The 17,773-nt window shown below is 40.7% G+C and overlaps 2 protein-coding genes across 17 annotated transcripts in view; one reads left to right on the top strand and one right to left on the bottom strand.

The window, feature by feature from the left end:
• ADAMTSL1 (ADAMTS like 1) overlaps nucleotides 1-17,773 on the top strand; it is a 1,145,195-nt gene that overhangs the window by 275,596 nt on the left and 851,826 nt on the right. The gene's annotated exons all lie outside the window — the stretch shown is intronic.
• LOC129648507 (uncharacterized protein C6orf62 homolog) lies at nucleotides 8,401-10,099 on the bottom strand. Its single transcript, XM_055574928.1, has one exon. The coding sequence runs from the start codon at nucleotides 10,097-10,099 to the stop codon at nucleotides 9,629-9,631; it is 471 nt and encodes a 156-aa protein (XP_055430903.1). The 3' UTR covers nucleotides 8,401-9,628.

Genomic DNA, 17,773 nt, shown 5'->3' with positions numbered 1-17,773 from the left:
CGCCAGGCTTCTCTGTCCGTGGTATTCTCTAGGCAAGAATACTGGAGTGGGTTGCCATTTCCTTCTCCAGGGGATCTTCCTGACTGAGGGATCAAATCCTCATCTCTTGCTTGGCAGGCAGATTCTTTACCACTGAGCCACTTGGGAAGCCCAAGAAAACCAATGCGGGAGGGAAATAAGTCAGAACTGAATTGTAATAGACCACGTTATACAAATTATACATTCAGATCACATTTTCAAGGAAAATCTTCAACATAAACACAGTATTTAATAAGATTCATGTGATTATCAGGAAAGCAACTATTGAAGAACATATCAGAAACTCAAATTTTAAATGCCTTTGAAAAAAGCTATTTACTACGAACTGTGTTGCAGGAAAGGAAGGAGGGTAGCACTCAGCAGTAAGAATATCATTAAAACAATTGTTACCACTGTTCAGTCACCAAGTCATGTCTGACTCTTCCCGACTCCATGGACTGCACCACACCAGGCTTCCCTGTCCCTCACTATCTCCCAGAGTTTGCTCAGGTTCATGTCCATTGAATCAGTGATGCCATCCAACCGTCTCATCTGCTGCCACCCTCTTTCCCTTTCATCTTTCCCAGCATCAGGGTCTTTTCCAATGAGTCAGCTCTCTGCATCAGGTGGCCAAAGTATTGGAGCTTCAGCTTCAGTGTTGGTCCTTTCAAAGAGTATTCAGGATTGATTTCCTTTAGGACTGACTGGTTTGATCTCCTTTCAGTTCAAGGGACTCTCAAGAGTCTTCTCCAACCCCACAATTCAGAACATCAATTCTTCAGTGCTCAGCCTTCTTTATGGTCCAACTCTCACATTCATACATGACTACTGGGAAAACCATAGCTTTGCCTATACAGACCTTTGTTGGCAAAGTAATGTCTCTGCTTTTTAAGACATTGTCTAGATTTGTCATAGCTTTCCTTCTAAGGAGCAAGCGTCTTTTAATTTCAGGGCTGCAGTCACAGTCTGCAGTGATTTTGTAGCCCAGGAAAATAAATCTGTCAGTACTTTCACTTTTCTCCCATCTATTTGCCATGAAGTGATGGGACCAGATGTTATGATCTTGGTTTTTTGAATGTTGAGTTTTAAGCCAACTTTTTCACTCTCCTCTTCCACCCTCATCAAGAAGCTCTTTAGTTCCTCTTTGCTTTCGTGGTGTCATCTGTGTATCTGAGGGTATCGATATTTCTCCCTGGACTCTTGATTCCAGCTTATCCTTCATCCAGCCCACGTTTCGTATAATGTACTCTGAATGGAAGTTAAATAAGAGTGACAACACACAACCTTGTGGTATTCCTTTCCCAATTTGGAACCAGTCTGTCGTTCCATGCCCAGTTCTAGCTGCTGCTTCTTGACCTGTATACAGGTTTCTCAGGAGGCAGGTAAGGAGGTCTGGTATTCCCTTTTCTTTAAGAATTTTCCACAGTTTATTGTGATCCACACAGTCATAGGCTTTAGGGAAGTCAATGAGGCAGGTGTTTTTTCTGAAATATGTCATATTACTCAGCCATAAGAAAGAACTAAATATATGACATATGAACTTCCCTGGTGGCTCAGACAGTAAACATTTTGCCTGCAATGCAGGAGGCCAGGGTTTGATGTGTGGGTCAGGAAGATCCCTGGAGAAGGGAATGGCAACCCACTCCAATATTCTTCCCTGGAGAATTCCATGGACAGAGGAGCCTGGTGGGCCACAGTCCATGAAGTCGCAAAGTGTCAGACACAACTGAGAGACTAACACTTTCACTGTTCACTTTAATATGACATATACACACTACTATATATAAAATAGATAACTAATAAGGACCTTTGTATAGCACAGGAAACTCTACTAAGTACTCTGTAATGACCTGTATTGGAAAAGAGTCTAAAAAAGAATGGATATATGTAGGTGTCGCTAATGGTAAAGAACCCCACCTGCCAATGCAGGAGACAAAAGAGACACGGGTTCAATCTCTGGGTTGGTAAGATCCCCTGGAGAAGGGCATGGCAATCCACTCCAGTATTCTTGCCTGCAGAATCCCATGGACAGAGGATCTTAGCAGACTATGGTCCATGGGGTCAAAAAGAGTTAGACACATAACTGATTCACTTTCCTATACAGCTGAAACTAACACAACATTGTAAATCAATTATACTCCAATAAATTTTTTGTGAAAAACAAAAGGTATGTTGGTATTAGGGGTATAGTGTGATTTCTGAAAACAGCTCCTGACAATGATAATGTGTTGGGAGAGACAGATCAGTCAACTGGAAGGCACAGGTGCTTAATTACAGGTGGACAAAAGAATCGCCCCAATATGGCGCCAGGGGAGAGAAGGACTACCTCTGTTTGAGGAAATCAGTTAAGGCTTCGCAGAGGGGATATCAATTAAGTGGAACTTTGCATTGTCTCTACAAAAGAGAAAAAGCGAGGGGAAGTCATTCCAAGAAGGAGGCTCTGAGATGAAAGGCTCTGAAGCCAGAAATCAGATATTTGGGCTACAACCAGAAGTTGTAGTATAGTTTGTGTCATATACCATGGCAAGAAGTGAGAATGTACAGTAATTGACAGCTATCGACATATTTAAACAGTCGAGTGAAAGAGAAGGGCTGCATTTGAAACAGATCCAGGTGGCTTGGAGGAAGGGAGATGGAGTCTGGTCAGGAAGCTTAGTAATACTGGGGTGAAATAGCAAAAGCTCTAATTGAGGCAAAATGAGTGAATGTGGAAAAGAAATGCAAAAAAGCAAAATGGCTGTCTGGGGAGGCCTTACAAAGAGCTGTGAAAAGAAGAGAAGTGAAAAGCAAAGGAGAAAAGGAAAGATATAAGCATCTGAATGCAGAGTTCCAAAGAATAGCAAGAAGAGATAAGAAAGCCTTCCTCAGCGATCAATGCAAAGAAATAGAGGAAAACAACAGAATGGGAAAGACTAGAGATTTCTTCAAGAAAATTAGAGATACCAAAGGAACATTTCATGCAAAGATGGGCTCAATAAAGGACAGAAATGGTATGGACCTAACAGAAGCAGAAGATATTAAGAAGAGATGGCAAAAATACACAGAAGAACTGTACAAAAAAGATCTTCACGACCCAGATAATCACAATGGTGTGATCACTGACCTAGAGCCAGACATCCTGGAATGTGAAGTCCAGTGGGCCTTAGAAAGCATCACTATGAACAAAGCTAGGGGAGGTGATGGAATTCCAGTTGAGCTATTTCAAATCCTGAAAGATGATGGTGTGAAAGTGCTGCACTCAATATGCCAGCAAATTTGGAAAACTCAGCAGTGGCCACAGGACTGGAAAAGGTCAGTTTTCATTCCAATCCCTAAGAAAGGCCATGCCAAAGAATGCTCAAACTACTACACAATTGCACTCATCTCACATGCTAGTAAAGTAATGCTCAAAATTCTCCAAGCCAGGCTTCAGCAGTATGTGAACTATGAACTTCCAGATGTTCAATCTGGTTTTAGAAAAGGCAGAGGAACCAGAGATCAAATTGCCAACATTCACTGGGTCGTGGAAAAAGGAAGAGAGTTCCAGAAAAACATCTATTTCTGGTTTATTGACTGTGCCAAAGACTTTGACTGTGTGAATCACAATAAACTGGGGGAAATTCAGAAAGAGATGGGAATACCAGACCACCTGACCTGCCTCTTGAGAAACTTATATGCCGATCAGGAAGCAACAGTTAGAACTGGACGTGGAACAACAGACTGGTTCCAAATAGGAAAAGGAGTACGTCAAGGCTGTATATTGTCACCCTGCTTATTTAACTTCTATGCAGAGTACATCCTGAGAAACACTGGGCTGGAAGAAGCACAAGCTGGAATCAAGATTGCTGGGAGAAATATCAATAACCTGAGATATGCAGATGACACCACCCTTATGGCAGAAATTGAAGAGGAACTGAAAAGCCTCTTGATGAAAGTGAAAGAGGAGAGTGAAAAAGGTGGCTTAAAGCTCAACATTCAGAAAATGAAGATCATGGCATCTGGTCCCATCACTTCATGGGAAATAGGTGGGGAAACAGTGGGAACAGTGTCACACTTTATTTTTGGGGGCTCCAAAATCACTGCAGATGGTGATTGCCATGAAATAAAAGATGCTTACTCCTTAGAAGGAAAGTTATGACCAACCTAGATAGCATATTCAAAAGCAGAGACATTACTTTGCCAACAAAGGTCTGTCTAGTTGAGGCTATGGTTTTTCCAGTGGTCATGTATGGATGTGAAAGTTGAACTGTGAAGAAAGCTGAGTGCCAAAGAATTGATGCTTTTGAACTGTGGTGTTGGAAAAGACTCTTGAGAGTCCCTTGGACTGCAAGAAGATCCAACCAGTCCATCCTAAAGGAGATCAGTCCTGGGTGTTCTTTGGAAGGACTGATGTTGAAGCTGAAACTCCAATACTTTGGCCACCTCATGTGAAGAGTTGACTCATTGGAAAAGACTCTGATGCTGGGAGGGATTGGGGGCAGGAGGAGAAGGGGACGACAGAGGATGAGATGGTTGGATGGCATCACCGACTCGATGGACATGAGTTTGAGTGAACTCCAGGAGTTGGTGATGGACAGGGAGGCCTGGCGTGCTGCAATATATGGGGTCGCATAGAATTGGACATGACTGAGCTACTGAACTGAACTGAGCTGAGTGAATGTGGAGGGAAGGGGAGGGGTTAATGCAAAATGCCCGTGACAACCTCCAAAGAAAAGGAGAACTTACTGTGCAGGGTTGAGATGGGGGAGGCTAGTTAGAGATGGGTCAGGGAGGAGGCTCCGATTTCTACAGGCAATGACGGTATCCCAGGTCTGGGAAAATATCTGTTGTTGCTGGAGAAACTGTCTAATCCTAAATTTTCTTTCTATTTTTTTTGGCAGAGTCCGTCATTTTAAATAAAAAACAAATTAATGTAAATTTGAAGACAAGTAAAAAAAGAAAGACTTTTATTATTGAGATAATTATAATATTTATAGAAAAAGCTTCCCTTTTGGCTCAGATGATAAAGAATCTGCCTGCAATGCAGGAGACCTGGGTTCGATCCCTAAGTTGAAAAGATCCCTGGGGGAGGACATGGCAACCCACTCCAATATTCTTGCCTGGAGAATCCACATGGACAGAGGAACCTGGTGGCTTATAGTCCATGGAGTCTCTCACAACTGAGCTAGTAGAGTGACTAAAGCACAATAGAAAGAGAAGTGTGGGGCTTTATGGCTTTATTCATGCTAAATTGGGATTGTTTGAAGCCTTGGGCCTTCCACAGTCATCTTTGAAAGAGACATAGGAAAAAAAAAAAGACACGGGGATCTTTAAAAAGAAAACCGTTTTTTGTTTTGTTTTTTGTGTGTGTGTTTTTTTTTAAACTCTTTTCTGATAGACTATTATTGAAAGTCCAAACTCCATCAGTCCCACTGGTCAAACTTAAATTTCTTGACATGTAAGTCTTTCTGTAGCTGCTTTCTAGTAATAAAGTGAGTGACGGAATTTTTAAGAAAACATTTTATGGCTCTGCATTAGATGAATTTTTCCATCGGGGTATATATAATGACTTTGGAGCAAGCTAAAACAATGTATAAAATAAAACCCTGTGGAAGAAAAAATAATTATAAAGAATCCCCACCTGAAATGCTGGAATGTCTATAATGGTAGAATTCTGTGTTGTATTTCACTATCTGTTTGAATAATTAAAGGTCCCTTTTAGTAACCAGAAGTTGCCTTTTCAAACACATTATTCTAGGGTGCTAAGAATTCCATTGGTAGACAGCAATAACTTTTTCCCAAGGGAGAGAAATATTCAAAAGGCAGGCACCCTTGGCCTAAGATTCAGTCAAGTAAATGAAGATAGGAGGATGGTTCTGGTTGGAGGGAGGGTTTCTTGAAATAAGGTTCACCTCCTGGAAAGCTGGACCAAGAATCAAGAAGTCCGGACAGACACAAGTTTTGGCTCTGGGTTTTGAAATCCTGCAGAGTTAAGTGTGGGCCCCTGTTGTGCCACATGCTGGCTATGTGTTCTCAGGCAACAAACTTCAGTGTTTGGACCTCATTTTCCTTCTCTGTTAGATACGGGTGATAAAATTTGCCTAATGGGAATACTGTCAAAACTAATTAAATGAGGTAACCTGTCCCCATTGCTTTGTAAGTTGGAAAGTCTGGCATAGTTGTAATTATTATAGTTTTAGAACTTTCTCAAGATAAAACTGAGTTGTGTTTATGTATGTGTCTTGCAGTGTTTTTCTAGATTGTTCTCTCCCTCAATATGTCTTCTTTATCCACATCACCGGCTGTGAACACTTTTAAGGCTGGGTGTGCTAAGTTTAGGGAACAATGAACATGAGAAAGCTCTAGGTTTGTGTAATTTGCTTTTCCAAATGAGTTGCAATTTTTGACACAATGTGGAGCCTCCCATTCTAAAACTGGTGCGCCACCATGGGGTCTGGGCTACTGAGATGAACCATAGCTTCTGCTATGCTGTTCTACCTGTGAAAAATCAGCTTTAAGAACAAGTTTTATTGTATTGTAAGTGTTCTCAAAATACCTGGATGAGGAAGGAAGCACTGAAGAGACATAACAAGTCAGTTCTAGGAGTCCCAGAGAAAATAAGGAGGGTGGAGTGTGCTTTTTGTAGCATATTTATGAACTCCTGCTGGAACATTCATGTTTCAGTGAGATGATTTAGTTTAAGGTAGATCTTATCCAGAGTGGTTAAAGTGTCAAGACCTAAATAACATTGCCTTGGATGGATTATACCATCATCATGAGCCTTTTACAGTGTGTATATCACTGAGTACATGTGAGTGTGTATATGTGCTTATATAGGGAAGACTAAGAAGACACTAATGAGAAAACATCTAGAGACACAGGTCCTACCTACTCTGATATCTGTCCCTAAAAAACTATTAAGTTGGTGCAAAAGTAATTGCAGTTTTGCGTTATTGAATTTTGCCATTTGATATTGGAATGCATTCTTCAATAAATGTGGTTATATTATTTTAATGTGCATTTTTTACTTTAATTTTTTTTTTGCTAATGACTTATTACTTACTGTTTAATTTGTATATATTTTAAACTAGGGAAATTATTCCCTGGTGGGTCAGAAGGTAAAGCATCTGCCTGCAATGCGGGAGACCCGGGTTCAATCCCTGGGTTGGGAATATCCCCTGGAGAAGGAAATGCCAACCCACTCTAGTACTCTTGCCTGAAAAATCACATGGACAGAGGAGCCTGGTAGGCTACAGTCCATGGTGTTGCAGAGTCAGACACAACTGAGCGACTTTACTTCAGGGAAATGATGTTAGACAAAAACAAATTTGAGTGATTTTCTTTTTTTTTTTCTTTTATTATTATTATTATTTTTACTTTACAATATTGTATTGGTTTTGCCATACATCAACATGCATCTGCCACGGGTGTACATATGTTCTCCATCCTGAACTCCTCTCCCACCTCCCTCCCCATACCATCCCTCTGGATTATCCCAGTGTACCAGCCCCAGGCTTCCTGTATCCTGCATTGAACCTGGACTGGCGATTCGTTTCTTATATGATATTATACATGTTTTAATGCCATTCTCCCAAATCATCCCCCGCTCCCTCTCCCACAGAGTCCAAAAGACTGTTCTATACATCTGTGTCTCTTTTGCTGTCTCGCATACAGGGTTATTGTTACCATCTTTCTAAATTCCATATATATGCATTAGTATACTGTATTGGTGTTTTTCTTTCTGGCTTACTTCACTCTCTATAATAGGCTCCAGTTTCATCCACCTCCTTAGAACTGATTCAAATGTATTCTTTTTAATGGCTGAGTAATACTCCATTGTGTATAGGTACCACTGCTTTCTTATCCATTCATCTGCTGATGGACATCTAGGTTATTTCCATGTCCTGGCTATTATAAACAGTGCTGCAATGAACATTGGGGTACACGTGTCTCTTTCAATTCTGGTTTCCTCGGTGTGTATGCCCAGCAGTGGGATTGCTGGGTCGTATGGCAGTTCTATTTCCAGTTTTTTAAGGAATCTCCACACTGTTCTCCATAGTGGCTGTACTAGTTTGCATTCCCACCAACAGTGTAAGAGGGTTCCCTTTTCTCCACACCCTCTCCAGCATTTATTGCTTGTAGACTTTTGGATCGCAGCCATTCTGACTGGCGTGAAATGGTACCTCATTGTGGTTTTAATTTGCATTTCTCTAATAATGAGTGATGTTGAGCATCTTTTCATGTGTTTGTTAGCCATCTGTATGTCTTCTTTGGAGAAATGTCTATTTAGTTCTTTGGCCCATTTTTTGATTGGGTCGTTTATTTTTCTGGAATTGAGCTGCAGGAGTTGCTTGTATATTTTTGAGATTAGTTGTTTTTTTTTTTTTTTTTTTTTTTTTTTTTTTTTGTGTATTCACCTGAATAGTCAGGGAACTTTCACCTATTTTATTTAGGTTTTCATTTATTCAAATTCCAACCAGAAGCTAAATACAATTGGAAACCGGTAAGCACTAAGTTTTACTCCAAAGGAGTAGGATCATTCAGATTTACTCCAATAAAAGTATGCAACCCTTAAGCAAAGCTTTTCTTCATTTAAAGAAAAATAAAACAAACAAAAAAACTATACAGTAGTCTTTCCTTATGTTCATTGCACAAAATGAGTTCTGCTTTTAGAACTTTGACACTCAATGGTGTTTTTTTTCCTCCCCGCACAATTTAAGATCCCAACTTTAATAACTTTTCTACATCAAAAAAACCCTAAGTTTTCCTTTAGGATGGTGTAAAAACCAGTATTTCTGCACAATTCACTGGAATTGTTTTTCTTTATAATAAAAATCTCTTCTTTTCAAAACCAAAAACCAAAAGGAAAGTCCTCTACCTATTGTGGTTTCTGCAGCTATGAATGTATTTCTCAGTTTCATAGCCGTTTAGCTACTTCAGACTCCAGATCTGCTTTAATGTGTGTAACTGTGCACACTCGGCAGAATACTCTTTCATAACAGCAACTTAGGGAAAGAGATCTGGAAATAAAACACATACATTTATGAGTACCAGGAAACAAACATGACCCAGTAATATATGAGGCAAGACTGCCTACAATGAGATGCTTTTTAAAGATTTCTTTCCCATGGTTGTATCTTCTTTTTCTTTTTTAAACAACCACTTTTGGCCATTAGAATGAATCTGACACTGCTCTGAACAACGGTGATTATAGCAAAGCTATAAGTTTTAAAAACGTTTATACCTGTTACATTCACTTCTCACCCTCCAAATACTGATGACAGGTGTCAAAGAGGCCAACACCAGCACAAATGGAAAGACCATCAAAAATGAGTATCACCTTGTGCTTTCAGAAACATTTAAGCATTTCAGTGTACAATAGTCCTTTCATTTCACATTTTTAGTAAGATGCTGATGCAGTGCAGCAAATATGCAAAGCATCTTCTTTCACACAGTCTGTGCAGAAGACATCTAAATTTAAGTTCTGAGATACAAATGATTAAAAAAAAAAATCCAGGATGAACAAGTTTCAAAATGCATAGTGTTCTGTGCATGAGTCCATTTTTCTTTAAACTCTGAAAGAATCAAGTGGTAAGAAAAAAAAAAATTGCTGCTGCACTCTCTGATCTTCTCCATTTTGCTGGTCAGCACTCTATTCTGGCATGTAGGGATGGAGGTGATCCTCAATGGTGCCAACTGCCCAGTGGGTAAGCTGTTCCTGTGGCAGGTAGAGGCAGATGCTGCATAACTTGAAGATCGTAGCTTTGTTTTTTGGAGTCTGCAAGTGCTGTCTGTCAATGAAGAGAAACACCGACTGGTTAGGATTGTTGACAACAATTCCAGTCTTGTCCTTTCGGCTCAGTACATGCAGAAACTGTTTTTCATAGTCACCGTGATGAAACTCAAATTTGGCCTGAACAGGCCTAAAAGGCTCATCAGATTCCTTCCACCTAGAGAACAGGAGACAGACAATTTTTTCAATATCATTCCGAGGCCAAAGAATGAAATCCATCTCCTGAGTACAGCCAATTACATCCCTTCTCATAGACTGGTATCGAGGAGCATGGAGCTGCACCACATCTTTCTGTAAAAGCTCTATGGAACTTTCCAAAGAATACTCCATTGTGTATATGCACCACAGCTTTCTTATCCATTCATCTGCTGATGGACATCTAGGTTGCTTCCATGTCCTGGCTATTATAAACAGTGCTGCGATGAACATTGGGGTACTCGTGTCTCTTTCCCTTCTGGTTTTCTCAGTGTGTATGCCCAGCAGTGGGATTGCTGGATCATAAGGCATGTCTATTTCCAGTTTTTTAAGGAATCTCCACACTGTTCTCCATAGTGGCTGTATTAGTTTGCATTCCCACCAACAGTGTAAGAGGGTTCCCTTTTCTCCACACCCTCTCCAGCATTTATTACTTGTAGACTTTTGGATCGCAGCCATTCTGACTGGTGTGAAATGGTATCTCATAGTGGTTTTGATTTGCATTTCTCTGATAATGAGTGATGTTGAGCATCTTTTCATGTGTTTGTTAGCCATCTGTATGTCTTCTTTGGAGAAATGTCTATTTAGTTCTTTGGCCCATTTTTTGATTGGGTCATTTATTTTTCTGGAGTTGAGCTGGAGGAGTTGCTTGTATATTCTCGAGATTAGTTGTTTGTCAGTTGCTTCATTTGCTATTATCTTCTCCCATTCTGAAGGCTGTCTTTTCACCTTGCTAATAGTTTCCTTTGATGTGCAGAAGCTTTTAAGGTTAATTAGGTCCCATTTGTTTATTTTTGCTTTTATTTCCAATATTCTGGGAGGTGGGTCATAGAGGATCCTGCTGTGATGTATGTCAGAGAGTGTTTTGCCTATGTTCTCCTCTAGGAGTTTTATAGTTTCTGGTCTTACATTTAGATCTTTAATCCATTTTGAGTTTATTTTTGTGTATGGTGTTAGAAAGTGTTCTAGTTTCATTCTTTTACAAGTGGTTGACCAGAGTTCCCAGCACCACTTGTTAAAGAGATTGTCTTTTATCCATTGTATATTCTTGCCTCCTTTGTCGAAGATAAGGTGTCCATATGTGCGTGGATTTATCTCTGGGCTTTCTATTTTGTTCCATTGATCTATATTTCTGTCTTTGTGCCAGTACCATACTGTCTTGATAACTGTGGCTTTGTAGTAGAGCCTGAAGTCAGGTAGGTTGATTCCTCCCGTTCCATTCTTCTTTCTCAAGATCGCTTTGGCTATTCGAGGTTTTTTGTTTTTCCATACAAATTGTGAAATTATTTGTTCTAGCTCTGTGAAGAATGCTGTTGGTAGCTTGATAGGGATTGCATTGAATCTATAGATTGCTTTGGGTAATATACTCATTTTCACTACATTGATTCTTCCAATCCATGAACATGGTATATTTCTCCATCTGTTAGTGTCCTCTTTGATTTCTTTCACCAGTGTTTTATAGTTTTCTATATATAGGTCTTTAGATTCTTTAGGTAGATATATTCCTAAGTATTTTATTCTTTCCGTTGCAATGGTGAATGGAATTGTTTCCTTAATTTCTCTTTCTGTTTTCTCATTATTAGTGTATAGGAATGCAAGGGATTTCTGTGTGTTGATTTTATATCCTGCAACTTTACTATAGTCATTGATTAGTTCTAGTAATTTTCTGGTGGAGTCTTTAGGGTTTTCTATGTAGAGGATCATGTCATCTGCAAACAGTGAGAGCTTTACTTCTTCTTTTCCAATTTGTATTCCTTTTATTTCTTTTTCTGATTAGTTGTTTGTCAGTTGCTTCATTTGCTATTATTTTCTCCCATTCTGAAGGCTGTCTTTTCACCTTGCTTATAGTTTCTTTTGTTGTGCAGAAACTTTTAATTTTAATTAGATCCCATTTGTTTATTTTTGCTTTTATTTCCAATATTCTGGGAGGTGGGTCATAGAGGATCCTGCTGTGATGTATGTCGGAGAGTGTTTTGCCTATGTTCTCCTCCAGGAGTTTTATAGTTTCTGGTCTTCTTTAATCCATTTTGAGTTTATTTTTGTGCATGGTGTTAGAAAGTGTTCTAGTTTCATTCTTGAGTGATTTTCTTACTTGAGTTTAAAAGTGTGTCATAAAGCAGTGGAGACAATTTGCAACATCAACAAGGCATTTACCCCAGGGACTGCTAGCAAACATACAGTGTAGTGCTGGTTCAAGAGTTTTGCAAAGCGGATGAGAGCCTTGAAGATGAGGAACACAGTGGCCAACCATCGGAAGTTGACAATGGCCAATTGAGGGCAATCATCGAAGCTGATCCTCTTACAACTACACGAGAAGTTGCTAAAGAACTCAACGTCGATCATTCTGTGGTGGTTTGGCATTAGAAGCAAATTTGGAAAGGTGAAAAACCTTGATAAGTGGGTGCATCATGAGCTGACTGCAAAGAAAAAAAATTGTTTCGAAGTGTTGTCCTCTTATTCTATGCAACAACAGTGAACCATTTTTCAACAGGATTGTGACATGCGATGAAAAGTTGATTTTATATGACAACCAGCAATGGCCAGCTCAGTGGTTGGACCGAGAAGAAACTCCAAAGCACTTCCCAAAGTCAAACTTGCACCAAAATAAGGTCATGGTCACTGTTTCGTGGTCTGCTGCCTGTCTGACCCACTACAGCTTTCTGAGTCCCAGTGAAATCATTACATCTGAAAAGTATGCTCAGCAAATTGATGAGATACACTGAAAACTGCAATGCCTGCAAGCTGGCATTGCTCAACAAATGGGCCAATTCTTCTCCATAACTGTGCCAACTGCATGTCACACAACCAACACTTCAAAAGTTGGACAAATTGGGTACGAAGTTTTGTCTCATCCACCATATTCACCTGACCTCTTGCCAATAGACTACCACTTCTTCAAGCATTTTGACAACTTTTTGCAGGGAAAATGCTTCCACAACCAGACGGAGGCAGGAAATGCTTCGCAAGAGTTCGTTGAATCCTGAAGCATGGATTTTTATGCTACAGGAATGAACTTATTTCTCATTGGCAAAAATGTATTGCTTGTAATGTTTCCTATTTTGATGAATAAAGATGTGTTTGAGCCTGGTTATAATGATTTAAAATTCATGGTCCCAAACTGCAATTACATTTGCAACAACCTTATGCAATTACATTTGCAACAAACTGTGGCGGAAATCATCTCACCTGTCTGAATCTCTTTACTTTCCCTTGGAAGAAAATGGGCAGAATACCACACTCTAACATTCTATGGTCTTGTGACCAACCAACTCACTGATTGACTTAACAGACCTTGGACTTCATAGTATTTTCATTTTAGGTGCAGTGTTGAAAGGGCAAGCTTTTGTCAGCCTGGTTTCTGTGTTCAATGTTGAGTCAGCATATTCTATTCCCTAAGTCAGTATTAGATTCTGTCCTTTGTCTCCCAAGGCAACAGAAGGCACCTGGAACAGACTTAAGGGCCCTGAGGCTAAAGCAATTGAAACAAACACCAGTTCCCACCACTGGAGAAAATGATAGACCTCTCTCTCCTCTCCATGTAGCCAGCTAAAGGCAGCATTGTGGTGCCCAGCAACCCAACTACACAGGTGTGATCAATGCCTCCTCCAGGGAGCCCTCCGTCTCCATGTTGGTGGCCTTCCCTGGTGGACACACCTCTCACTGGATTGGAAAAGTAATTCTTGTCCTGGCTATTGTTGGCAAATGCCTCATGATAGCTGCCAAAAGCATATTCCACACATCAGACATCTCTGTCAACTTTTGTTACTGTCACTATCTCCTGTAGGTGTTATTGAGCAAGGACCTACTCCTACTTCAAACTTAGGGGATTGGGCAGATTCTTTATCCCCACAAATGGCTGTGCAGCTACAGGCAAGTGTCTCAACCTTTCTGAGTAGCCATCTTCTATTTAGGAAAGAGGATAGTAGTGCTTGTCAGGGCTTTGGCTGGGTTTAACTGAAACAATGCATTGATGTCACCCAGCTTGGCTCCTGACACAGAGTAAGCAAATTCAGGAGGTAGCTTACTTTGTTGGGTAGAGGACACAGAGAACTATTCCTATAGCTCTAGGACCACGGGTTCCAGGGCTGCAGCTTCTTTTTCCCTGCCTGTAGTGTCTTCCACAGTTGAGTTATGGAATGAATCTGGAGAGGACCATTGCTTCTTTTCCCTGCTCTACACACACACCTCACTGAAAACACGAAGACATTGGATGCCAAACATCACCCATGTTTCTTGTCTCCAATGTGATTTCTTGAAGTTTCTTGATGTCTTTGTCTTTGCTTCCAAAGGACAAAGAAGAAGTGAGTAGGTCAGGAAACAGTGAAATTGATCTAGGCTCTTTTACCCTAATTATATATGCTCTGTTTTCTTTAAAACTTAAAAAAATCAAAACAAGCAGAAATTCTTTTGTCTCTAACTCGCATTTCCCCTCTTTGATGAGCAAGGAGGGTGTGTGTTCCAAGTCCTTACTGTAGAACTGAGGAGAAGGCTCAGGGGAGAGTTTTAAACCTCTGGTCTCTAAGCTGAAATGTGTCTGGAAGGATGAATGTGGCCCTTAGAATAGACCTCCTGTGTTGTGTTCTCTCTAGGCTGGAACTGCAGTGATTTCCACAGTAGGGGCAAACCTATGGTGAAATCTCGGGATGGCCTTATTATGGAATGTAACTCTCCTTCCTCTTCTAGACTGAAGCTAGAGTTAGGATGTTGTCTTATAGCACAGCACAGCGCTCATACTAGCAGACTGCTAGAGTTGTTTTCTGCCCTACTTGCTGCTGATAGAACCGTAATCCAGGGTGTTAACAAATGGCCCAACCCTAATTAACTTCTTTTGCACTGGTTCTTTATATAACCTTGAGAAGCAGGTTGGATCCTCAAGCGTGGTTCTGAGAAACCTATTCATCACAGTTGTTTGGTGGGGGATTGAGTTGCGAGCAGAGGGAGGAAGTACTAAGTTAGAATGCCAAGCTGGTAATGCTTGTGAGGCTGCATGTACATTTATCTTGGTTATGATTTTTTAAAAAAGTAAATAACAAACTGGTGTGACTTGCTTTTGGTTCCTCCTGACTAAGCAGGTATGTTTTTATGTGAAAGTTTTATTTTTTTCTCCCAAGATTTGAAGAGTGAATGGCTTCCCAAACATTCAAAAGAAAAGCATGACTCAAGAGGAAGAGGAGAGGATTGAGGATTGGGAATTATGGGTTGTGTTTAGTCTCACTATTGATTTAACCTCTGAGAAAGTTACTTAACCTCTTGTTCTCAAGAACTCTTCTCCACCTCTTGTGTAATAATTCTTGACTAACAGATGTTTTAACAACAACATTAAAAAAAATTGGCAAGGCAGTCGGCTGACTTCAAATCGATTGGCCCTTTCCACAGGCACAGCTCAGAACCATCAGACTTTAAAAGTAATGACATGACAAGACTCAGAGCTGATGCTGGTATTTTCCAACTTTCTCTATAAAATCTGTGCTGATTTGTAGTATATTATGCTTCCTTTTCAAAAACCATGAGCATCAGGAGTGCTCTTATATTTTGTTGTAACATGTCCCTTCTTCCGGGGCTTCCCTGGTGGCTCAGACAGTAAAGAATCCATCTGTAATGCAGGAGATCAAGTTTCATATCTGGATCAGGAAGATCCCATGGAGAAAAGAACAGCTACCCTCTCCAGTATTCCTGCCTAGAGAATTCATGAACAGAGGAGCCTGGTGGGTACAGTCCATGGTGTCACAAAGAGTCATACATGACAGAGCGACTAACACATGATAGGACATGTCCCTTCTTCCTCAGTCTCCTATGAGGCAAGCAATAATAGGAAAGATTTCACGAGTGGCCTTCTATGTGCCAAGAGTCCCTCTAATGGCATTATATTCAGAAACCCATCCCAGCTTCATAAATGACCTATAAAGTAGGTGGGGCTGAGGAAACTGAGACACAGAAGAGAAATGATTTGCTAAAGTTCCTCAGCTAGCAAGATGAAGTGCTAGAATCTGAAACAAGAAAGTATGGAATCTATACACTCATCTGTGATACTGTACTGGCTCTCTAAAAAGAGAGTGGCCTTCAACGGGAAGTCACAACAGGGTCACATCACAAAGCCACCCTCCTAGCAAGTGACCAAGGCCATGTGTACATGCTATAGTTAGTATATAAAAGGGTGAAAAATTATAGACTTCAGAATGAGGTAGGCATGGGATCAAATCCTGCCCCAGCCAGTTTTTACCCTGATCTTTCTGAGCATTTGGAGAAGGAAATGGCAACACTCCAAGTGTTCTTGCCTGGAAAATCCCATGGGCGGAGGAACCTGGTAGGCTACAGTCCATGAGGTCGCAGAGAGTCAGACACGACTGAGCAACTTCACATTAACTTTCACTTTCTGAGCATCAGTTTTCTAGTCTATAAAATTGGGTGAATAATGTCTACTTTTGGTATGATTTTGAAGACTACATGAGCTGGGGTACAAAAAGCACTGGTTTGGGTTCTGGAGTCCAGGAGAACTCAGTAAATACAGGCTGGAATGAGAATGATGATGGTATGCATGGTAAGATCAGATCAGATCAGATGGATCGCTCAGTCTTGTCCGACTCTTTGCAACCCCATGAATCGCAGCACGCCAGGCCTCCTTGTCTTACACCAACTCCTAGAGTTCACTCAGACTCACGTCCATCAAGTCAGTGATGCCATCCAGCCATCTCATCTTCTATCGTCCCCTTCTCCACCTGCCCCCAATCCCTCCCAGCATCAGAGTCTTTTCCAATGAGTCAACTCTTCGCATGAGGTGGCCAAAGTACTGGAGTTTCAGCTTTAGCATCATTCCTTCCAAAGAAATTCCAGGGCTGATCTCCTTCAGAATGAACTGGTTGGATCTCCCTGCAGTCCAAGGGACTCTCAAGAGTCTTCTCCAACACCACAGTTCTAAAGCATCAATTCTTTGGTGCTCAGCCTTCTTCACAGTCCAACTCTCACATCCATACATGACCACAAGAAAAACCATAGCCTTGACTAGATGAACCTTTGTTGGCAAAGTAATGTCTCTGCTTTTGAATATGCTATCTAGATTGGTCATAACTTTCCTTCCAAGGAGTAAGTGTCTTTTAATTTCATGGCTGCAGTCACCATCTGCAGTGATTTTTCAGCCCCGAAAAATAAAGTCTGACACTGTTTCCACAGTTTCCTCATCTATTTCCCATGAAGTGATGGGACCGGATGCCATGATCTTCGTTTTCTGAATGTTGAGCTTTAAGCCAACTTTTTCACTCTCCACTTTCACTTTCATCAAGAGGCTTTTGAGTTCCTCTTCACTTTCTGCCATAAGGGTGGTGTCATCTGCATATCTGAGGTTATTGATATTTCTCCCGGCAATCTTGATTCCAGCTTGTGTTTCTTCCAGTCCAGCGTTTCTCATGATGTACTCTGCATAAAAGTTAAATAAGCAGGGTGACAATATACAGCCTTGACGTACTCCTTTTCCTATTTGGAACCAATCTCTTGCTCCATGTCCAGTTCTAACTGTTGCTTCCTGACCTGCATACAAATTTCTCAAGAGGCAGATCAGGTGGTCTGGTATTCCCATCTCTTTCAGAATTTTCCACAGTTTACTGTGATCCACACAGTCAAAGGCTTGGGCATAGTCAATAAGCAGAAATAGACACTTTTCTGGAACTCTCTTGCTTTTTCCATGATCCAGTGGATGTTGGCAATTTGATCTCTGGTTCCTCTGCCTTTTCTAAAACCAGATTGAACATCAGGAAGTTCATGGTTCACATATTGCTGAAGCCTGGCTTGGAGAATTTTGAGCATTACTTTACTAGC

The sequence above is a fragment of the Bubalus kerabau genome, chromosome 4 (genome assembly GCF_029407905.1).
Source record: "Bubalus kerabau isolate K-KA32 ecotype Philippines breed swamp buffalo chromosome 4, PCC_UOA_SB_1v2, whole genome shotgun sequence".
NCBI classification, from domain to species: Eukaryota; Metazoa; Chordata; class Mammalia; order Artiodactyla; family Bovidae; genus Bubalus; species Bubalus kerabau.
This window is presented reverse-complemented; position numbering and strand designations above follow the sequence as displayed.